The 23313-nt window shown below is 37.0% G+C and overlaps 3 protein-coding genes across 5 annotated transcripts; 1 reads left to right on the forward strand and 2 right to left on the reverse strand.

Annotated features, from left to right (window-relative positions):
* Positions 1 to 9487: 9487 nt before the first annotated feature.
* Positions 9488 to 13018, reverse strand: LOC121765584 (probable protein S-acyltransferase 15). Of its 2 annotated transcripts, XR_006042846.1 has the most exons (8): positions 12545 to 13018; positions 11540 to 11632; positions 11358 to 11459; positions 11212 to 11280; positions 10896 to 10994; positions 10705 to 10800; positions 10262 to 10538; positions 9488 to 9725 (listed from the first exon to the last, which is right to left on the reverse strand). XR_006042846.1 is itself a non-coding variant. In XM_042161784.1 (7 exons), exons 1-7 carry the CDS (start codon positions 12815 to 12817, stop codon positions 10443 to 10445), a joined length of 828 nt encoding a protein of 275 aa, XP_042017718.1. In that variant the 5' UTR covers positions 12818 to 13018; the 3' UTR covers positions 10064 to 10442. The 2 variants fall into 2 exon arrangements, 1 of the variants encoding a protein (XP_042017718.1); XM_042161784.1 differs by lacking the exon at positions 9488 to 9725 and having other exon boundaries at positions 10064 to 10538.
* Positions 13019 to 16973: 3955 nt separating this feature from the next.
* LOC121765585 (ras-related protein RABF1-like) lies at positions 16974 to 19454 on the forward strand. Its single transcript, XM_042161785.1, has 8 exons — positions 16974 to 17187; positions 17450 to 17526; positions 18199 to 18282; positions 18370 to 18464; positions 18570 to 18675; positions 18885 to 18974; positions 19065 to 19151; positions 19232 to 19454. The coding sequence occupies exons 1-8, from the start codon at positions 17163 to 17165 to the stop codon at positions 19271 to 19273; spliced, it is 606 nt and encodes a 201-aa protein (XP_042017719.1). The 5' UTR covers positions 16974 to 17162; the 3' UTR covers positions 19274 to 19454.
* LOC121765583 (amidase 1-like) lies at positions 19403 to 23214 on the reverse strand. 2 transcript variants are annotated; one of them, XM_042161783.1, is made up of 10 exons: positions 23055 to 23214; positions 22346 to 22498; positions 21577 to 21701; positions 21352 to 21477; positions 21018 to 21203; positions 20529 to 20679; positions 20286 to 20454; positions 20058 to 20192; positions 19845 to 19983; positions 19403 to 19543 (listed from the first exon to the last, which is right to left on the reverse strand). In XM_042161783.1, exons 1-9 carry the CDS (start codon positions 23171 to 23173, stop codon positions 19846 to 19848), a joined length of 1302 nt encoding a protein of 433 aa, XP_042017717.1. In that variant the 5' UTR covers positions 23174 to 23214; the 3' UTR covers positions 19403 to 19543; position 19845. The 2 variants fall into 2 exon arrangements, with proteins under 2 accessions (XP_042017717.1, XP_042017716.1); XM_042161782.1 differs by lacking the exon at positions 19403 to 19543 and having other exon boundaries at positions 19706 to 19983.
* Positions 23215 to 23313: the final 99 nt, after the last annotated feature.

The following is a 23313-nucleotide window of genomic DNA, read 5'->3' on the forward strand; positions in this document are numbered from 1 at the left end:
AAACCTAGAAAAGAAGTATAGCATAGATAATGCTGCAGGGACGGAACAAGTTGTAGCATCCAAGTTTATGGACTACAAAATGGTCGACTCTCGACCCGTCATGGAGCAAGTCCAAGAGCTCCAAATGATCATCCACTCATTAGTGGCTGAAGGGATGACCTTGCCCGATAAATTCCTAAGGTGCACGATCATTGACAAGCTCCCTCCAAGTTGGAAGGACTTCAAGAGTTATCTCAAGCACAAGCGAAAGCAGATGACCCTTGAAGACTTGATCGTGAAGTTGCGCATTGAGGCCGACGTGCGCAAAAGTGATCAAAAGGCTAAGGGCTTCACCCCAAATGAAGCCAAAGCCAACCTGTTGGAGCGGGGCGGTCCCTCCAACAAACGCCCTCGCCCAAACCGTCCAAATGACAAAGGGAAGGGAAAGCAGCCTTCAAGGAAGTTTGAAGGCGACTGCTACAAATGTGGCAAACCGGGCCACTTTGCCAAAGACTGCCGCAGTAAGAAGAAGAAGCCGGCAGCCCACGTCGTTGAGAAGGAGTTCAAGGACTGGGATGAGAACGACCTCATTGCAGTGGTCACTGAAGAGGTTAACCTTGTTGATAACAAGGGAGGCTGGTACATCGACACCGGCGCTACTGCTCATGTTTGCTCCGACAGGAGCAAGTTTGCCTCCTACACTGCTGTTGAAGGGAGGAAGATCAACATGGGGAATCAAGCATCGTCCGAAGTCCTCGGCGTTGGCAACGTGATTCTCATGATGACGTCTGGCCTAACTATCACTTTGAAGGATGTGCTGCATGTCCCGGACATCCGCAAGAACCTAGTGTCAGGATCAATACTAGTTAATAAAGGGTTTAAACTTGTATTTGAGTCCGATAGGTTTGTCTTGTATAAGTTTGGAAAATCCATCGGAAAAGGTTATGTAACCGATGGGCTTTTCAAGCTTAGTGTAGCAACTCGAAGTGTTGCGAAGCCATTGGCCAATAAGAATAAAGCATCTACTTCCTCTTATTTGATTGAGTCTTCAAATTTGTGGCATTGTAGATTGGGACATGTAAATTCAAAAGCCATTAAAAGATTAGTAAATTTAGATTTACTAAAGGCTAATGAATTGGATATCCAAGATAAATGTGAAATTTGTCTTGAAGCAAAAATGACTAAGTTGCCGTTTCACTCGGTTGAACGAAGCACAAAACCCCTTGAATTAATTCACACGGATGTATGTGATTTAAAGATGTTGCAAACTAGAGGTGGTAAAAAGTACTTTATCACTTTCATAGATGATTGCACAAGATATTGCTACATTTATCTTTTAAGAAGCAAAGATGAAGCAATAGAGGCGTTCAAAAATTATAAGAACGAAGTTGAGAATCAACTTGGTTGTAAAATCAAAATGATTCGAAGCGATAGAGGAGGCGAATATGTAGCCCCGTTTGAGGAGTTATGCAACGCAAGTGGTATAATTCATCAAACAACTGCTCCATATTCACCACAATCTAATGGTGTTGCAGAACGCAAGAATCGAACTCTAAAAGAGATGATGAATGCACTGCTACTCAGTTCAGGATTACCACATAACATGTGGGGGGAAGCTGTTTTGACAGCAAACTATATCTTGAATAAAATCCCTCTCAAAGGAAAAGATGTTACTCCTTATGAGTTGTGGAAGGGAAGGAAGCCATCCTACAAATACCTCAAAGTGTGGGGGTGTTTGGCAAAGGTGATGGTTCCTCCGCCCAAAGAAGTTACAATCGGACCTAAGACGGTTGATTGCATCTTCATTGGATATGCACTTAACAGTAGTGCATATCGATTTGTTGTTCACAAGTCTGAAATATCGACTATCACAGTAGGAACAACAATTGAGTCGAGGAATGCTGTATTTCTCGAAAATACCTTTCCTTGCAAAGATAAGGAAAAGGTATCAACCAATTCTGAGACAAGAATTGAAGAAGCCACTAGTTCTAAACAAGTGGAAGAAGAAGCCACTAGTTCTAAATCAACAGATGCGGAACCTGAATCGCGCAAGCGTGCAAGGCCCGATCCAAAAGATACAGTACTAAGACGTGGTAATAGAGTCAGAACACCAAAAACTTTTGGTCCTGACTACATTGCTTTCATGTTGGATGAAGAACCAACATCGATAAAAGTAGCCTTTGCTGGCCCAGACGGGCTGCATTGGAGAGAAGCTGTTCAAAGCGAAATTGATTCAATTTTGCTAAACCACACATGGGTGTTGGTTGATTTGCCCGAAGGTGCTAAACCTTTAGGATGCAAATGGGTTCTTAAAAGAAAGTTTAAGGCCGATGGAACAGTTGATAAGTATAAAGCCCGATTAGTAGTAAAGGGTTTTAAACAAAAAGAAGGACATGACTTCTTCGATACCTATTCACCTGTAACAAGGATTACATCTATCCGGGTGCTTCTCGCTATTGCTGCATTGCACAATCTCGAGATTCATCAAATGGATGTAAAGACCGCGTTTCTGAATGGTGAACTAGAAGACGAAATCTACATGGAACAACCCGAAGGGTTTGTAGTACCTGGACAAGAGAAAAAGGTATGCAAGCTCGTGAAATCCCTATATGGATTGAAACAAGCGCCATTGCAATGGCACTTGAAGTTTGATAATGTGATGTTATCAAATGGGTTTAAAATCAACGAGTGCGACAAATGTGTCTACATCAAGAGCACTAATAACGGTCATGTTATAGTGTGTCTCTACGTTGATGATATGTTAATCTTGGGTAGCAACACTCAAGTAATTAACGATACAAAGGCCATGTTAAAGAGAAACTTTGACATGAAAGACATGGGTCTAGCCGATGTAATTCTTGGAATGAAGATTCTAAGAACGAATGATGGAATCATCTTAACACAATCACATTATGTTGAGAAGATATTGAATAAATTCAAAGCCTATGATGGCGCGCCGGTTAAGACTCCAATTGAACTCGACGTTCACTTGAGCAAAAACAAAGGCGAGCCCGTTGCACAAGAAGAGTATGCACGGGTCATCGGGTGCATTATGTACTTGACTAATTGCACTCGACCTGACATTGCTTGTGCCGTGAACAAGTTAAGTCGTTACACGAGCAATCCAAGCAAAGAGCATTGGAGAGCTCTTGTGAGGGTTTTGAGATATTTAAAACACACTCAAAATCTTGGGCTACACTTCTCGAGATACCCCCCGGTGCTTGAAGGGTACTGTGATGCCAATTGGATATCCGATAATAGAGACTCACTTTCAACAAGTGGATATGTCTTTACTATTGGGGGTGGTGTTGTATCGTGGAAATCCACAAAACAGACCTGTATAGCCCGATCAACAATGGAATCGGAGTTCATTGCCTTGGATAAGGCTGGTGAGGAAGCCGAGTGGCTTAAGAACTTCCTTGAAGACATTCCATGTTGGTCTAAGCCAGTGCCACCAGTGCTGATTCACTGCGATAGCCAAGCGGCTATTGGAAGGGCAAACAATGGTTTCTATAACGGTAAGTCTCGACATATACGTCGACGACATAACACCGTGAGACATTTGATCACAACAGGGGTGATTACAATTGACTATGTGAAGTCAATAGATAATCTAGCGGATCCGCTAACCAAAGGGTTAAACCGTGATCAAATGAATAAGTTGCTAGAGGGAATGGGTTTGAAATCCACAAACTAAAGAATTGTCATAGTGGTAACCCAACCATGATGACTGGAGATCCCAAGAACTTGGTTCAAAGGGACAACTAAGCTATGAGAGTTCATGAGAAACACTCAACTATATCTATTCCCTAGAGAGCAATAGAGTGTTGGAGAGCTTGCCTCGTGGTAAAGGCTAAGTCTATGACTTTTAATGGTTCTTAAGGATCTCAAAGAGATGGAATTCTCAAAGAGACCAAGTATGGCAAGGTACTTGACTAAGAATCACCTACGTAAGTGCGAAGTGTGGTCGCTTCATAAAAAAACGCACTTATGAATCCAAAGTGGTGTCCAAGACCGCAATGGACACAAAACGTGAGAACGGATGAGGTTGAGGTGTTTAAGTGTTAACACCATTGTCTCGGTGCACGCCGTGGGGGATTAGTTCAAAGCATCGCGCTACTAAGCCGCCTGTGTATCCGATGGTGTCGACTATGGAGGGTTCAAAGTCAACAACTACCTATCCTTATGCTTATATACCTCGCGAGGGTTGAGCTTGTGTCTGCATGCATATGCATTCGGCTATTTCCACTCATGTGGGGGATTGTAAAAATCATGGATTAAATATGCCCGGTCAATGGATTTTGACCAAATAATAAATGTGACGAGACATTTAATTTTGTGAAATTAAATGACATAGCGTCGATCTACATTTTACATAGGTAAATGTAGTATATTCACTTTCTCAAATCCGATTTCCGGTGAGTGAGAAATAGTGGATTAAAGTTGGGCATAATTAGCTTTTAATTAAAGCTTGGAGATGGAGCTTAGGGAATAATTAACTAGTGTTAATTATCCCACATTGGAGGATTAACACATCTTTAATGTGTATAAATTAAGTGACTTTATGTTACTTAATAATTATAGTGGACCAAGATGGGTGAAAGAGCCCACACGCGCGCACACGCGCGCGCCGCCGCCGCCGCCCGCCCGCCCGAGCCCGAGCCCGTGCCCGTGCACGTGCTCGTGCTCGTGCTCGCGGTCGCGGTCGCGGGCCGCGGGCCGCGGGCCTCGGGCCCGAGCCCGAGCCCGATCTTGATCTTGATCTTGATCTTGGACTTGGACTTGGACTTGGCAATTGGTCTTTGGGCTTGGTGCTTGGCCCAAACTATTCTTTTTGGACCACCGCCGAGTCAGCAATCCAAGTGGCTTGACACGTCGTCAAGCGAGGCACAGTCACGGTTGCCACGTGAGAAATCCACACGCTCCACACACGGATGGCACACTCCTGCCACACGTCTGTAACCGACGTCGGTTACGAATTGCCATGATGACAGCCATCATGGCTGTTGACCCCCTGCAGTGGACTGAGCCTATAAATAGGCCAGCCATTCCATGCATCACTACACAATTCAAAAAGCATTCTGCATCATAAGCTCTCTCCCTCTCCCTGCATTGTCTTTCTGTCGAAGCTCTGCCCTCTCCTTCATCCCGTTCGCCGGAGCTCTGCTGATTGCGGTGCTGCATCAGAAGAGACGTAGCCGTTTTACCTTTGGGGACGACACGCCAAACCGAGAGCACTACCGGGGCGTATCTCGTCTTGCGGGAAGAGGCCTCCTCGACTCGGCTGTCATAGCATACTGGTTTAGTCGTTTCATTTTCGTTGTAACTTCAGTTCTTTTTGTATTCCTTCTTTTGGGTTGTATTACGCCCGGTTTTGTTATCTTGTAATCCCAGAAACCAACAACATTCACTGCTTTGCAATAGTTGAATGGCAGATGTATGTGGACATATATACACATATATGAAAACATATATACCTACTGTGTGAGATGTTTTTCCTGTGGGATTTTTCCTGTAGGGAATCAAGTGTGACGACAAGATTGAATAATTGAGTCATTCGTGGGTGTATTGATTCTTAAAATTAACCCCATTTGTTCTTAATATTATTTAAAAATATTTCTAAAAATATTATTGCTATTATTTATAAATATAAAAAAAGAGGTTACAATTGTAAACTTTAGGTGTATTTAATTATCTAATAGACATAATAATTAGAAATTGTCTTGCTTAAGTGAGAAATAATACTATATCATTCATTTTGATTTATTAGATTTTAGTATAGGCTAAACTTCCATTTTTTCCAATTTATAAACTCAATTTATTTAGCCATAACTTTCAGTTTTTCAGTGTATCCTTACTTTAAGATCAAAATTTTCTATTTTCTACTGCAATAAATAAAATTGCAGTAGATATTCTTGTATGATTATTCAATCATTTTCAAGCGACAGTGAGAAATATTAATTAAAGGTCATAATATAACTCTTAGTAATATAATACTTCCTACGTCCCCAAAGAATATGCACTTTGAAATCGACACGAGTTTTATTGTAAAATTGGTGAAGTAAGAGAGAGGTAGAGAGAAAAAGTAATTAAAGTATTGTTAGTGGAGAATGAGTCTCACCTCATTAGAGAGAAAAGACTTTCCAAAATTAAAAAATGCATATTCTTGTGGAACGAATTAAAAAGAAAAGAATGCATATTCTTGTAGGATGAAGGGGGTAATAAGATAATTAAAAGTATAATCTATAATTTGACATGCACAGTTCTGAGTTGAGCACCTTCAAGTTAGTGTTACATTACATGAGATCAGCTACTCATTATTTAATTTAAACATTGAGATCACAAATAAATACTTTAATATATTGTGCATGCCCAATAAAGAGCAGACATCTAATATGGGTATCAAGATAATACTCCCTCCGTCCACCATTTAAAGAGTCATTTTGACTCGGCACGGGTTTTAAGAAATTGTTTTAATACTCCATCCGTCCACCATTTAAAGAGCCATTTTGATTCGGCATGGATTTTAAGAAATTGTTTAACTTTGTGAAGAAAAGTAAAGGGAGAAAGTGAGTGGAATGTGAGACCCATTTATTAGTTTTATATTAAATTGTGAGTGTAAAAAGTTGGTGGGATGTAGGATCCACGTACTAAAAATGGAATAAAGTAAATGGTTCTATAAATCGTTGTCAAACCAAAATAGCAAAAGGGTTCTTTAAATGGTGGACGGATGGAGTGATACTTTTATCTATTAATGTTGATGATTCGAACTCCATTAATTTATTCATATTTTTTAAATAAAATAAATAATAATTTCCCATTTATAATCATAATTATGATAATTCAAAACTCCCGACTTATTTAATATAAGAAAATTATGTTACCAATTAATATAAACCTTGGAATATTCATTTAGTAAGAGAAAAAGTTATTGGAATTTTTTATATGTTAATGAAGCTTTACCACAAACCTTGAATATTATTTATTAAGAGAAAAAACTATGAATCTTTTTATTTATTTGAGAGTGGGTGAATCTTTGAAGATTCCATATTCTAGTCCTTTTTTTACTTTTACCTTTTATTGGCTTACCACATCAACTTGAGCTCATAATTTACCTTTCATTATTGACATATAATATTGTTTATTGTGTAGTTAATTGTACAAGTGTATGCCACAAACTATGTGGTCCAACCAAATAAGGATTAATCACACAAATCTCGTGCCCAATTATTAGATGCTACCAAAGCAAAAGCTTTGATGTCTTCCATTAAAAATAAATAAATTGATGGTAATTATCGTCTCAAGGTCTATATAGTCTTTATACATTGCAAGAAAAAACAGCAAATAGCATCATCAACTAACCAAATGTATTAATATTCTTTTAAGGGAACATTATCTTAAGTTTAGGTGGATGTTGATATCATCAACTCACTCCATTTGTCTCTAAAATAAAATACAAACATAGTTTTTTGAAGTGTTATAAAACACTCAACTATGATAATAAAACAATGGAAACGAAGTACACATAAAAACAATTTAGAATAAAAAATACTTATAAAAAATAATGAAAGCAATATATTCAATCCAAATTTACTAAAAAAATTAACAAATAAACAATAGACAAATCAAATAGACAACATACATGACATTGTTGGTTTCTGGATTACAAGAGATAACAGAACCGGGCGTAATACAACCCAAAAGAAAGGAAAAGGAGGAACTGAACTTAAAAATTACAACGTAGAATCGAAACTACTAAACCAGTATGATTAGCCGAGTCGAGGAGGCCTCTTCCCGCAAGACGAGATACGCCCCGGTAGTGCTCTTCGGTTTGGCGTGTCGTCCCCAAAGGTAAAACGGCTACGTCTCTATTGATGCAGCACCGCAATCAGTAGAGCTCCGGCGAACGGGATGGAGTAGAGGGCAGAGCTTCGACAGAAGGACAATGCAGAAAGAGGGAGAGAGCTTATGCAGAGAATGTTTGTATGTGTGTCCTAATGCAGTGGTATGGCTAGCCTATTTATAAGCCAAGCCACCATGCAGGGTCAATCAGCCATTGAAGGCTCATCATAGCAATTCGGTGTCAAGCCACTTGGATTGCTGACTCGGCGGTGGTCCAAAAAGAATAGTTTGGGCCAAGCCCCATGCCCAAAGACCAATTGCCAAGATCCAAGTCCAAGATCGAGATCGGCCCGCGGCCCGCGAGTACGAGCACGGGCTCGGGCTCGGGCGGGCGGCGGCGGCGCGCGCGTGTGGGCTCTTTCACCCATCTTGGTCCACTATAATTATTAAGTAACATAAATTCACTTAATTTATACACATTAAAAGATGTGTTAATCCTCCAATGTGGGATAATTAACATAGTTAATTATTCCCTAAGCTCCAACTCCAAGCTTTAATTAAAAGCTAATTATGCCCAACTTTAATCCACTATTTCTCACTCACCGGAAATCGGATTTGAGAAAGTGAATATACTATATTTATCTACGTAAAATGTAGATCGACGCTATGTCATTTAATTTCACAAAATTAAATGTCTCGTCACATTTATTATTTGGTCAAAATCCATTGACCGGGCATATTTAATCCATGATTTTTACAGACACGTCCTTGCATTTTTCACCGGCCTCATTAACAAAGTAACAGAATCTATTTCACTCCTTTTTACTTTTTCATTTGATATTCAAATTATCCAACTTGGAGATCGAAAGATTTAATGTTAAATTTGATCAACTAAATCCAACTCTACTTCAATAATGACATGTCCACTTCAATCGTTTAAACCTTAAAAGTGGATCTCAAATACATTTGGGACATCTTTAATGTCCTAGGACAATCTTGATATCACTTTCTAGCATTATCCAAACGCTTCTTGATTAATTTCAATATGATTTTTTTTTCTAATATAGTTTTGACTTATACTTCATCTCCACGTAATATATGATATCTCTGAAACATAATAATACCACAACTCATTAGTTTACCAACTAAGGTCAATATGAGTCTATGACTGAGTTCCATGTATTCCACACTAATGTAGGTGTGTCCGACCTATCTTTTCGACGTATTTTTATAGGCCAAAAATACGGCCATCTGGGCCCAAAGGGATGGCCCGAACTATCAATGTCTTCGGATGGGCACCACCGCAAATATGGGCACTATCCTACCCGATTTCTCTCGTTACCTTGGTAGACTGCAGCCAGACCTAAAGATTTTGCCATCTCGACGTTCTTATGTGAAGAAACATTGCGATAACATTATTGGTTACGCTTAATTTGATGGATTAGACAAAATTGAGTCTTGTGATTTTTTTGATGGAATGAATACGATTTCATACTTTAATCTTACGACAATGCAATGTAGGATTAGTTTCGGCTTATGAGCATTGACTCATGTCACAAAATTAATACGGAGTAATCCCGGATCAATTCAATCTCGAACAATCGAACAATCATGAATGAAGTAGGCATCACTAACCACATTGTGGATAAGTTCTCCACATGTAGGGTTGGGAGATGAAAACATTGAAAAGACAACATTTAAGCCCAAATTGGGAGTATTCAATTACACGACACAAGAATAGTTTCAATTGAAAAGACAACATTTGAGCCCAAAATTGGGAGTTTTTCAATTAGACGACATGAGGTTAGTTCAAATTTCAATCTTGCCAAATGCCTTGTCTGAATCTCAAAGTTCCTTTTCACCTAATAAGGGAGAGCTGAAAAATCCCAATCCTTCACAAGTCACTGTCACCAAAAACATGTAAAACACACAACACATAGTGAGGAGGGCCCCTCTTATCATCCATTACACTTCCAATCATCTCACAGATTTCTTGCCATTCAACTAAATACTTATGAATACTTATGAAACAATATGTAGATTGTGGAGTAATTTCAGTATTCATTCTTGATTCCCTTGGCAATAAAGAGCCTAAATTTTTCCCGAATCTCGGCTGAATTGGGATAGTCCGATCAGCTCGATGTATGTATTCATGCATCTTATAAGTTAGATCAAACGCGAGATAAATCCAACATGTTATGATGCACACATATCAGTTGGATCGTCTAAACTCGAGCAGAGATTATACTTTATCGCAGACAAACTTGATAAATTGAGGACAAATGCTATATAATCGGTACAGAAGGATTTGTGGATTTGGATATGAACAAGTCAACAAACAGAGACTATATATTCCAGCAATGTTTTTGAATGAGGTATCTTAGCTGAGATCGATAGGATCTGCTAAAGCACGGTACAAGGTTTTGACAATAATACTTACCGGTTTTGAGCAAATATGATATCAAGCGATTCGAGGGGCCTGAATGCATTTTCCCAGGTCAGCAGCATATACACAGTTTTTACCCAGAGGAGATGCAGATGTCACTGATCCAACACATACTAAAAATAACCGAGTCAAGGGAATTTGGTGTTTTCAGGAGATGATACAAGATCAATGCGGGTTATGAGCTTTCACGTATGGTAGGGAAGCTAAGTCCGTCTTTGATGTGACTGGTTGCCGTTGGCCAAAGCCATTTTAGCATATTAGAACCCAAAACCTGATAAAGAAAGATATTAAACTTCAGCTGATATTCATAGGTAATACTTCAGATACAAAACAAAAACATTTGTATTGTCACTCAAAATAAAATAAAAATCTTAAACATGGACGGTGAGTGCTATGGACAATCAGATGTAGGCACTGAGAAGAAGGTAAGGCGAGACCAGGGTTGCGTTTTTGTAAAAGCCAACATCGTAAGGATGGTGGTAGCTCAGTCCAGATTTCCTCGCCAACCAAGCAGCTCGTTTTCCCTCGTGGTACTGAGAAGCAAATCATTGACAGACCATTAATTAGAACTCATTACCAAAGTTGGATATGAGGAAGTAGCGATAAATCGTCAAGACACAATCCTTACCTCTATAGTTGTCATGTTATGAGAAGCAAGGTATATATTCCAGATTAAGAGACTTCCAAGTGTCAAACTTAAAGCTGTAATCCACAATCCAATACCAATCTGAAAGTTACAAACAACTCAATGAGACATTCTTAAAAACCAATAGATGATTTAAGGTTACAAAAGCTTAGTTCGGAGCTGAAAATGAGCCATCCTAGATTTTAAATAGCCAGAAAGGGACTGAAAAGGAGAACTATCAACCCAGTATCTTGTTCTGGATTATAGTATGCAACAGACATGGATTTGGTGGAGGAATAATGATCTAAGAGAAACTTACTCGAAAGGTCTTTGAAGTGGAACTGGCACCAGTATCCCAGTCCTTGATTATGCAGCTTATTATGATAGCCTGTGAATCGAGAAAAATAAATCATAATACGAAAAAAACATCAACTAATGTACATAGAAATACATTTTTATGCATACCGCAGAGTATGTGGTTGCAGCAGTTGCGTAGAAGACTAAAAGAAGAAACGGCTTATAATTTCTCTGTCCCACGCAGTTATTAATCCAGGTACAGTGGTGATCCTAAAAGGAAGATTGGATTACAAGATAATAATGGGACTTTGATGCTACATGAGAAATCGATACGTCTAAAAGGCACCCACCATCCTCAGAACACACCTTCTGCAGACCCGGCAATGATGAGCTCTAGGAGGCTTGTATGCCGAACACTTATCACATTTCTTTGGAACCACACCCTGAAAGGTATTAATCCTAAATTAGAATGATAGTACAAGATTCTTTTTTATTTAGAAAAATAATAGTATAAGTTTGATCAACGAAGCATGCTCACTTATGGTAGGAAATCAGAAATCACGTCTAATAAAATATAAAAAAAAAGTGGAAAACTGCGATTCTCACTGGACATGGTTTCACAGAATCATCAGATTTTAACAGTGTAAATCAAAAACATTTGATCTTTCTTTCAGCAAATGTACTTTTGTTATTGAGAAGAATGAAATACCGACAAATTCATGTACTCACTACTCGCAAACTACGTAAGAGACATTTGATGACTACCTCGGAAAATTGTCACCCGTTGATGCCTAATACGATCCTAGTGATTATCATTGATTCACTGAGTTAGAATATAACTACTCATCCTAAAAGGCTGCAGAAGTTGGCCCTCACAATGACATCAAAAAGAAGTGCGAAAAGTAATAACAGTAGAAACAGTCAATCTCATCCGGAGGTAGGGATTAGCAATCTCCGGATAACTAAAACTGATCCAGCAGTGTTTACCAATTCCACCAGAACAGAACATCATCTCTGAAACCAAATGCACAAACCTAATAGTTCCATGAATTGCCCCCGAACCCCTAAGAATGCTACTAATCTCGAATTTTTCGAGTCGCTAATTCTCCATACACCTAAATTAAAATTGCAGGTGCTAAATCACATCCACAAACTTCACAAAATGTAAGCTTTCTTCTTATTTCAAGAGAAAACTGCAATGAACTTTCACAGAGTTCATCTAACAACAGGAAAGCTAACACTGACACAAACAAACACAGATCATAAATTGCATAATCAATAATTCAATCTTCACATAAACCTAATTTTCCCCAATTTCATTCGAAATTGCTAAAACGAGTCTAAAAAAAGCTCACGTTTCTCTTGGTTTCCTGATCTGAGGCGTAGCTATCTTCAACATCAGGGAGAAATCCAGACGGTACGCCGCCGGGATCCGCTAGAACACACACTAGAAACGAAAATACACACATGGAAGCCAAAGCAGTGAAGATCAAAGAGTTGAGAAATCCAGCTGAGCTCTGTAACCCAATCCAATCTTCAATGAACACAAACAGGGTCGTGTAGTATACGAATCCGACTAGAGTAATTACTGATAAAACTGGGATTGAAACAAATCTTTTCAGCTTCATTTTGCTATAATTTTTCCAGTAATCATCACAACCTCGTATCTTTGAATTTGGGCCAAACGCTAGATTTATGAAATATTTGGTCGATTTTGAAAATTCATCCACTTTTTGCCCCTTTTTTAATAAAATAGCCCATTTAATTTACTAGATATATGAGCCCAATTTAATAGATCTACTACTAAGTTCAAAATTTTAAAATCAAAAATTAATTGAAGATGAGTCAAATCGAAGCGAATCGAGTCGAACTGAAGTAATGATAATTTTAATTGTAGACCAGTCTAGTTGAACCTAATAAAAGCATACTTGAGCTAGGCTGGATAAGGTATAATCAGACCTGATCTAAACTCGATCGAATCTCATTTTTCATGCTAGAGTTCGGTTGGTCACCCGATTGACTTTCGACGTTCGATTTAGTTCGCACTTGACTTGTCAGTGTTGGATACATTTTTTCTCCTTTTTAACGGAATCATTTAAAATGTATATTTGTTTATTACTATGTTTTAATATAGTAGTAATAATATTTCAAAATTTGAAACTCATAAAAATAAATTTTATTTCAAAATTAAAAATCCATTGCAATCTTCTTAAAACATCACTTGTCACTTGACATAAATTTTGACAAACACACTATTGTGCCATGTGCAATGGAAAAGTTTGAGTTGGTTTATTTTATTCCCATGTCAATATATTTTTGTCTCCAATTTAATAGTTTCAATAATGCTCTAAATCACTCTTTATTTAATTACTAATAAAATGCTAAGTTCCAATTCATTTCTCGAATGCTATATATCGTCAATCAAATTCCTTAAAGTGAAGTGCATTGTGTGATTGTGTCCCACCATATATTCTTTTAAAATAAAAATCTACCAAAACAATTCATTCACTAGATAATGAAATTCAACCATACATTCATAAATTACATTAACAACACTCAAACTAAAACCTAACATTAACAACATTGTGGATGCTCTAATAGCATAGCTCTCTCTCTATCTCTCTCTCACAGACACACATTCCGATCTGGTAATATAGTTCTCCTACTATACAGATCGTTTGGCAAGGTAGATAACTCATCTATGTTATAGTTATATGATAAAAAAAAAGTAATATTTTGTATTATATTTTGTTTATTTATTTTCTATGCCAAATTGCTCCTGACTATATATATAAGAGCATCAAGATAGTTTAGTACCCTCTCCCTCATGTCTCTCTCTCTCCTATATGTAAGAATCAAGATAGTAATTTAGCACTCTCTCCCTCAACTCTCTCCCTCTCTCTCTCATAACTATAAGAGAAAGAATGAGCTTCTGCGAGAGACACGGGAGAGGGCCACTGAGATCATTCCGGCGGAGCTCCGGCCGCGTGGTGAAGGAGCAAAGAGCCAGATTTTACATCCTCCGCCGCTGCATCGTCTTGCTCATTTGCTGGCAAGATTGCACTGATTCATGATAATATAATCATATTATAAATTAATCTAGATTAGTTTTGTATCATATGATAAAATAAAAAGGTTTTGAGTTTTGATATAAATTCTATGATCATTTATTCAAAATTCGGTTAGTTACAATGAAAAAATTGATCTTGATGAACAATTTTTGTGTTTTCTGAATTCGTGATCCATAAATTCTATGATGACTTATTCGGACATCTGGTTGGTTGCAATGAAAAAATTTAGTTATTTTGAAACTTATTTTCTTGTTGTCTTCATGCCTATATAATAGTATGCATTAACAATATTACAATATATAGTTTGTAGCAAGTGAATTAAACAACGTATGGTATTATAGGAGCTATTTTGATGTTAATATACAGTTATCATAATTTTGTAATTTTGCTTTTTCAAATTTAATAGTGATCATGATATATACAAGTATTGCCAATGCCATGAATAGCAATAATTTCACAAAAAAAAATGATAATCTTATATGTTGTGACTAGTTATTAATATCACGTAAGTACATGATAATATTATTATCCTTATATTATTTAAAAATAAAAATTAAAGGTGATATTCGTTATTAATAATATAAAATCTCTTTCAAAAAATGATATAAAATGATTTATTTTCATTGACTCGTATACAATCTTAAATTCTCAATAAAATAAACCTTCAGTACTACTCACAATCAACAAAATATGATGATATGTAATGAATATTTTTTCTCCGAATTGTCATAATCAAATCAAGCCTCGTGTGTAGTTGCGTAATACTTTTAATAATGTATCGACGATAAACATACATGATGTCATGTCACCCAATAATATAAATTATACACAATAACTTAAATATATGTATGAAAATTATTGATATTTTTGAATTTATTTATTTCAAGATAGTTTTGAAATGATCAATCTCCTATTCATTTTTGCTAAGAGTTGGATTCCTGTCTAATGTAATAATGACATGATAATTAATATTAAGATTCGAGATCACAAAATTAGCCAATTAAAATACTAATTAAAGTATAATCGTTTTTCGATTTATATATGATATGATAAACTTAATTAAGCGATTCGAACACGAAGGTCTTGTTAACTGGAAATCTAATCTCGTTAGTAATTAAATTAAAAATTGGCTACAATCGATAATTTGCATCCCATTGTCATTAAAATAAAATAGAAATAATTAAATGACTGGAAAATAAAACTATATCGTTTACAATAGGAAAAAAATATGAACACACATTCTCAATTATTACAGATCAGGTGGGATTGTCCCCCTAAGAGGAAGTTGGCAAGTCTACTCAAATAAACATCAAATAGAAATTCAAAACCCATCAATATTTGTATGAAAATGGACAAAAAATTCGCATGAACAAATACCAATTATAGCACAAAAAGTTTTATTGTTGTACCAAACATTTGAAAATTCTTTGAATATGATTGCCAATTTGAGCTTGACCAATAATTTTGTGTTTTTATGAATGTACTAAATGAAGTAGGATGCATGAATGAATGTTCTGATTTAATTTGTCCCAATTGTTGGTTAAGTGTAATGGTGGATTTATGTAGTGGCTCTAGGTAACCTTTGTCTCACTGTCTGCCATTTATTAAATTGAAGAATTATTCAATTATGTCGGTTTTCTAATCTTTTTATTCTATGTAGATCTTATCTAGTGTGTTTTGCTTGATAATACGAGTATCATTCTACTAGTAATAGTTATTGTAAGTTAGTAAAATAGTAGGAATGCATGATTCATGCACTATTTAATTAAAAAAAAGTGTATACCAAACACCGAACTAGTTTATACTTCTTCCGTCCCAACTAAATTGAGTTGTATTCTTTTTAGGGATGTCCCAACAAAGTGAGTCATTTCTCATTTTAACAAAAAAACATCTAATCACTCTTACGTTATTATATCACCCCTTTACCCTCTCTCTATATCTTTCATACTTTATTCCTCTCGCATACTTTTTAACACAATTTCTTAAACTCCATACTCAAAAGTTTTGTATCAACTTAGCTAGGACGAAGGAAGTAGTATACTAAGGAAATAGTGCTCGGTGAAAAAGGAGATACTAAACAAATTTCTGAGCACTAAGAGTGCACTGTATTAGCCATGTCGGAATTTTGACCTACTCGAAAACTATCGTCAGTTATTCTGTTATTTCGATTTTTCAGACTACTTTTTCATTGAAAAATTGCAAACAAATCTAAACTTATAACTTTTTTTATTGGTTTTGAAAATTACAAGACAATCTATACTTAACTTGATTCAAAGTTTTTCTGCAATTTCCCTTTTTTTAGGGGTAAACTGCCATATAAATGATAAAAGATAGGCCAAATTTTGGTATGTCACATTATTTAAAATTTGGAAAAAATTCACGAAGTTTGAGATTTTTTACAATCATCTCATCCTTTCATTTTTTGGTGAATTAGGCACTGATAGACAGTTGATTTTAAATACGTAGATAAAATGACAACGTCTAATTAAGTTCGAAATGACGTTTTATTCACAAGCTTTAAACTAGTTACTACGTCAACGCTCGGTTAGTAAAAAAAAGAGAATAATGAGATATTTGCAGAAATTTCAAAATTCGTGCTTTATATTTCAAATTTAAAAAGTGGCGACATTTATTTGACAATTTACCCTAATTTTATTCAAATTTGATATAAGTATTAGAAAATTGTAATATTTCGTTGGTACACGTTCCTCATGTTTTTTAAGAAAAGAAAAACTAATTTATTAATTTTCTCTCTCACATACACACACGCACATTCCAATCATAGATTCTATCGCATTACGAAGATCATCAACTCTCTCAGCCTTTGCTGTGATTTGTAATTGAGATCGAGGCCGATACATTCGTGTAGCTATAATCTCAACACCCGGCGATCCGCTCCTCCATGGGTTGCGCTTCGTCAGCTCCAGGTGAATTTCAGCATTTTAGGTTTCCAATTGATATTTCTTAATGAATCAACCTATTTCCCCTAAGTGCCGTTTTATTCGTGAATTATTGATTGATTGTGTTAAGACTAGATTGAAATCGATGTTTGATAACGGTTCATTTATCTATTGATTTGGAGTATTTCAGCTGATTTGGTAGCTGTAAACTTGGGATTTTAGGAGATTTTGGATGTTTGATAGCTTGATCGGTGTGTTTTAGAGTTTTATGTTGAATCGTGTTTTGCAGATAGAAGTGCTGGGCAGATCCGGGGTGTTAACATTGATAATGGCGGGGCGAATGACCCGAAGAACCTTAAAGTCAAGGTGAATATTGTTTTGCTTGATTTTGGATGGTCGATCATGCTTTTTAGTAAGTGTTATTTTGCTAGTTCATCAGGAAGCATGTAAGGATCCGGTGGAATAAATTTGAAGCTGTTAGACTTTTCAATTTTGTGATATTATTAGATGTATTTGGTGAAGAATGCATGCCGCAGATTACAAAGGAACAATTTTGATGGTTGAGATGTGGATTAGAATAGTGTGGTTGGAGACGTAGGTTTGGGTATTAATCCCTGTAGTATCGTTTTCATGACTTTGAGCTCAATTTGTTTTTTCTATGAGGTGTTGGGTGTGTCTGAATGATTTTTTTGGCTCATTGAGAAGTCAATGTTATGGGCAAGATATGTGTTTTCATATGGATAGTTGGATACTGATTGGGTCTTTACATAGTTTCTTCTTGATTTGGTACCATTATTGAATGGGAGATAAGAATCTGTAGGTTGAGCAAATAATTTGCAACTTTGGTCAACCCATGTTCAATTTAATGAGTTGGTCCTGTCGGTTGAACTTTGCAATTTAATCGGTATGGGTGCAGGCAATATTTTTCTTTTGTTTAATGTCACATTATAAACCCTTCTATCCTATGTTTGTATAATGTGGAGCAAAGGAACAAAAATATCTGATCTTTGGCACTCATTTTATTCTTGATGTCTGCAGTTGGTGCTGTTAGGTGATTCCGGTGTTGGGAAAAGTTGCATTGTTCTCCGATTTGTTCGTGGCCAGTTTGATCCAACGTCCAAGGTAATAGAAACATAAATTGATTTTTGGATCGTATATGTTTCTGACTCTGAGTAACTAATTCGAACTTCTAATGCTTTCACGATTCAGGTCACCATCGGAGCATCCTTTTTGTCTCAGACAATAGCCTTACAGGATTCTACTACTGTGAAATTTGAAATTTGGGACACTGCAGGGCAAGAAAGGTATCTTTAAGTTGATATTACTTGTCATACCATATTTTTCATTTGTGCGTGTCATTATGCGAAGAATGTCCTACCTTTATCGACCTATACTCTGTTTCGACTCAGATATGCAGCTCTGGCACCACTGTATTACAGAGGAGCTGCGGTTTCCATAATTGTTTACGATATAACTAGTCCAGAATCGTTTCACAAGGCCAAGTATTGGGTCAAGGTATGTTTTATTAACTTAATATGATGATTGCAATGATTAACACAGGTGGTGTTCGTGATGAGATGTAACACAAGGAAATAGCTAGTATAAAGTTTCCAATTTTTATCGCTAATACCCGAGTTTCAGAATTCTTATAATTTACTGTACAGTAGTTGCCATGGTTCTGGAAAACCATCACCTTATCATATTGTCTATTTTGATATACGTAGGAATTACAAAAACACGGGAGTCCGGACATAGTCATGGCTTTAGTTGGCAACAAAGCAGATCTAAATGAAAAACGAGAAGTACCAACTCAGGCAAAGCAGCATATATACATTGGATTCCATTCCGTTGCTTTAACATATGTCATTTCTGAATATGGGTGATGTTTTCTTGCATTCATGAAGGATGGAATTGATTATGCGGAGAAGAATGGAATGTATTTTATTGAGACATCTGCAAAGACGGCAGACAACATAAACCAGCTCTTTGAGGTGCTTTCTCATATTTCCACACTTCCTTTCAATTGCCTTCCACTTGCTGCTTGCTGACATTCTTCGATTTCGTTTTCCAGGAAATCGCCAAGAGGCTACCGCGCCCAGCTCCTCCCTCGTAACTCTTCAAATCTCAGAATCCAATTATATGCAGCGTGGGCGGGGTACCTCCATTCGCCTTGCATTTAAATGTATATTCTAACCGTCGTTTTTGTTGTACACGCATTCTTGTTGACTAGCAGAACCTTGGCTCCGTATATGTGTGACTGTTACGATGGATGTATAATATAACGACCTTTTACACGTTTGTTGTATCGGGCTCACCAGCCGACTCTTGTTCTTGCTTCTTATTTTTCTGGCATAAATTCTGGGTATGCATATGACTTTTTTACCTGCATAATTTGCGTCGTATCACTTTGGATATAGTATGAAGAAAGTATTTAGCAATATATGTTGATTGTATGAGGTGTGTTTATTCATTGTTGATCTACAAACAAGGATATTTGTGCCTATCATCAACTACAACACACTTTTGTAATATTTGATTTTCTATGTAGGAGAAAAATTGTGAAACTGAATACAATAATGTTATATATATATTGTCTTCAAAATCAAAAAATTTGGGCGACATTCTGTTATTTTTTTAAATTTTAAAAGTTTGGAAATAGAGTTTTACAAACAATTCAAGAAAACCTCAAGAAAGTATGCATTCCTCCTTGAGAGCTTTGTGAAGAGTCTCCACAAAGCTAAGCAAGAACCCATCTGAGCCATGTTTCGCCACCAACGAAACAGCGACCGGGAGATCTTCGTACGTACCTAATGGTATGCTCACCTGCTCGATATTCACAGTTTTTTTGAGCGAAAACGATGGGAAAGAGAGAGGTCGATGGAGAGAGAGAGAAGAACCTGGCACAAACCGGACACGCCGGATACAGAAAGCAAGCTGAAGGCCTTGGCACGAAAGCTTTCCAATGTCGTTGGGTCCGTTTGTAGTTTCGGTGGTGGCCCTGGAACCGTAGGCATCGCCAAGATGCTGAAATCCTGCATCAAACATGGTCATTCTGTTACCCATCTTTGGTTACTTGCACAATGATACGACAGAGGATCCAACTCGATAAAAACAAGCAAGCTTACCCCCAATAGATCATCGAGAGCTGCACGCAGCTCGCCACGGAGCGAACGACACACGGTGATATTTTCATCCGTAGATCTGACAGCTTCCCAGACTCGTTCCGATATGCCGGGGCCTAAACTGGGCTTGACTGACTCGACCCATTCGCCATGATTGTTCTTGAACTCATGCCTGATCTTCAATCATCAAATTTTCATTCAACCAATGCAAATATATATTGAGATGAAAATATTAACAATATGCACCTTTGAAGCAATCTCATGGCGGTTGAGAGAGCTGCTAATGATGGCGGTATATTATCCTCTTTTGCTCCACCAGTTGTGTTCATGAAAACCTTTAGATTTGGGAGTTTTGATTCAATGAAATCACCCAAATTCGTGTATCGTATTATCTGACCTGCACCAAATATTTGACGACGAAGTGCAACTTCACTTAGTCAGTAAGACGCTTTCATTCTGACCAATAAGTCGGGAGGTTCGAATCACCATGGGAAAATTAAATGTTAAACCAAATCATTATTGGATTTGCAAAAATGTCACACCTTTCAAAACATTCAAAACAAAAATAAAAGAACAAATTGCCAGAAAATGAAATAGTTTGGTCAAATTCTGGTCCATCACGACGATCCTTCTCAACTTTCAGGTACCGGAACGAAAAAGATTTGCATAGTTTGGATATTAATTGGTCAAAGTCGATAAGACAGAATCACGAAAATGGTTTAGTAACAGGCTTACTTCCATATAGTTTCTCGACAGAGGTTGTGAGAACATCTTTGAGCTGGCGAGGAGGGATGTTTACGAGATCGAAACAATCTTCAGCGACAATAAGCTGATCAACTCTACTAGCATTATGATCATCTTGCAGTTGCAGCAGAACCTTCCCGACCTTCTTCAATATAACCGGATCCCTAGCAAACCACCCTGAATAAAACGTTTACATGGAAATTCATGTCAGATAAAGCGCAACTTAGTTGGTAAGACATTTCTCATCCATTCAATAGAGATATAATAACTCATAGATGTTTCTACTAAAACAAAGGCTGTGGATCTGAATATCTTGACCAATTACCGACTGTGTCGAAGCTCTGAGCCATTGGCGTGACTCCAGATGTGGAGACGAGGCCGTGAGAGGGGCGGAAGCCGTAGATTCCGCAGTATGAAGCTGGAACCCTCACACTTCCTCCAGTATCAGTACCTGAAGTAATAAATGATAATTCAAACAAACTGATGATAATTGATCCCAAATATCCATCAAATCTGAGACTACTTCTGAAAAAGGATAAGAGAAATTTGCCTAAGGAGAAATCGGAAAGTGTTGCTCCAACTGCTACAGCAGAACCACTGGAGGAGCCTCCGGGCACTCTATCTGCTGCACATGGATTTCTTGGTGTTCCATAATGAACATTTTCACCATTTATGCTGCCATGAAAATATGAGCTTAGTGTCATCCTTGTCTTTACGATTTATTTCCATGTTTGATTTGAATATGCGTCATGCAGTTCATAAGAAATCAAGCAAGAAGTATTAACAAATACTCTATTTCTCTATCTCTCGTTGCCTTCCCTATCTCTCGTATCATCTTCTCTCTTCTAACTCCATTTCTTCCTCTTTCGAACTATCTTTGTAGTGCTTGGATAGTTCTTAATTCACCTCAGTGAGTAGTATTCTTGGTGAAATTCAAAATTTACTAAAAAATCTCTCCAAGTCTCCAACAACCTTAGTTGACACAAGCAAACTTAGACAGTGATTATTCTATGACAGCAACTTCAAAAAAGTCAGATGATTAATTTTTCTTTTCCAAATAAGTCACTTACTCTTACATCAGAAAACAAAGAATTTTTTCCAAAAGTAGCTTATTATGTCATGAAAACTAACCCTCATTTCTTCAAGAAAAACTATTTCACGACTACACAAATGTTTCTGAACTGGTCAAACTAGTTGGTGAGAAATTCAGTTAGAATCAAGATTTGAGGTCTTCTTTTCATGGGGGTGTTGACTATGAATAATATCAAGAAAATAGAGTTATAAACATAATGCAATTTCTATGGTTTGATGGAACAAACCTGTAAGCCATTTCATCCATCACTGTTTTGCCAACACATGTTGCGCCTGCCTCGAGCATGGACAGCACAGCCGGGGCAGTCGCTGAGGCAGCCGAGTGCGTCCTCGCCCAATCCGGGTTCCCGAAGCCCGTGACATGACCCTCCACGTCGAATCTGGTGACCAAGATCGAGAAATTAGCAAATACTCCATTCGTCCCACTCAAAGTAACAGATTTTTCTTTTTAAAATGTCTCACTCAGTGAATTATCTCTACTTTATTCTCTCGCATTCTAAACAACACTGCATAAATCTTGTACGGAAGGGAAATACTTCGATTTGAATGGGACGGAGGAAGTAAATGGTACCCACCCAAGCTTTAGAACTACTTGTTTTGTTACACTACATTTTTGTCAAAATGGTTAATATCTGCCCAATTTCAGCTATTCATGTGAATTTCAAATAAACAAACTTTACATTGTTTGCAATTTGTTGATGATTTCACTCTTGAGCACTTTTCTTATCCTAACAAACTAAACCCTACAACAATCAGCACAGATAAAAAGGTTGCTAAAATGAACCCCTATTTCATTTCACAATTCACAGTGATATTGTTAAAGAAAACAGCTTTTATTCAGACAAAGAAGCAATCCCAATTCACACAAATGAAGTAATCTATAATCAATCATTCATAAAAATGAAGAGAGAGAGAGAGAGAGAGAGAGAGACTGACATATCTTTAACAGCAAAGGTAAGGGAAGCTAGGGGAAGATGCTGAGACGAAGAGTGAGGCAGCAGACTGAATTTCTCCATGAACGCTCCATAATCTGTTGCCGATAAGCTCCTCGCCATTTTCTCTTATCTCAATTGATTTGATATATTTTTAAGCTTATCTGAAAAAAACTCATGAATCAATTAAAAATCTTGAATAATTACAAATGTAATGGGTCACATCATATTTACCATTATCCGGATAAAATAAATTTTCATTT

The sequence above is a fragment of the Salvia splendens genome, chromosome 14 (assembly GCF_004379255.2).
Source record: "Salvia splendens isolate huo1 chromosome 14, SspV2, whole genome shotgun sequence".
Taxonomy (NCBI): domain Eukaryota; kingdom Viridiplantae; phylum Streptophyta; class Magnoliopsida; order Lamiales; family Lamiaceae; genus Salvia; species Salvia splendens.

Coding starts and splice junctions, on each gene's coding strand:
- LOC121765584 (XM_042161784.1), bottom strand. CDS start 12,817: ATGAAGCTGAAAAGATTTGTTTCAATCCCAGTTTTATCAGTAATTACT. Junction 11,460..11,539: donor GAAGGTGTGTTCTGAGGATG/GTGGGTGCCTTT, acceptor TCTTCCTTTTAG/GATCACCACTGTACCTGGAT. Junction 11,281..11,357: donor CTGCAACCACATACTCTGCG/GTATGCATAAAA, acceptor CTCGATTCACAG/GCTATCATAATAAGCTGCAT.
- LOC121765585 (XM_042161785.1), top strand. CDS start 17,163: ATGGGTTGCGCTTCGTCAGCTCCAG. Junction 18,283..18,369: donor AGTTTGATCCAACGTCCAAG/GTAATAGAAACA, acceptor TTCACGATTCAG/GTCACCATCGGAGCATCCTT. Junction 18,465..18,569: donor GACACTGCAGGGCAAGAAAG/GTATCTTTAAGT, acceptor GTTTCGACTCAG/ATATGCAGCTCTGGCACCAC.
- LOC121765583 (XM_042161783.1), bottom strand. CDS start 23,173: ATGGCGAGGAGCTTATCGGCAACAGATTATGGAGCGTTCATGGAGAAA. Junction 21,478..21,576: donor ACTTTCCGATTTCTCCTTAG/GCAAATTTCTCT, acceptor TTATTACTTCAG/GTACTGATACTGGAGGAAGT. Junction 21,204..21,351: donor TCAGAGCTTCGACACAGTCG/GTAATTGGTCAA, acceptor CGTTTTATTCAG/GGTGGTTTGCTAGGGATCCG.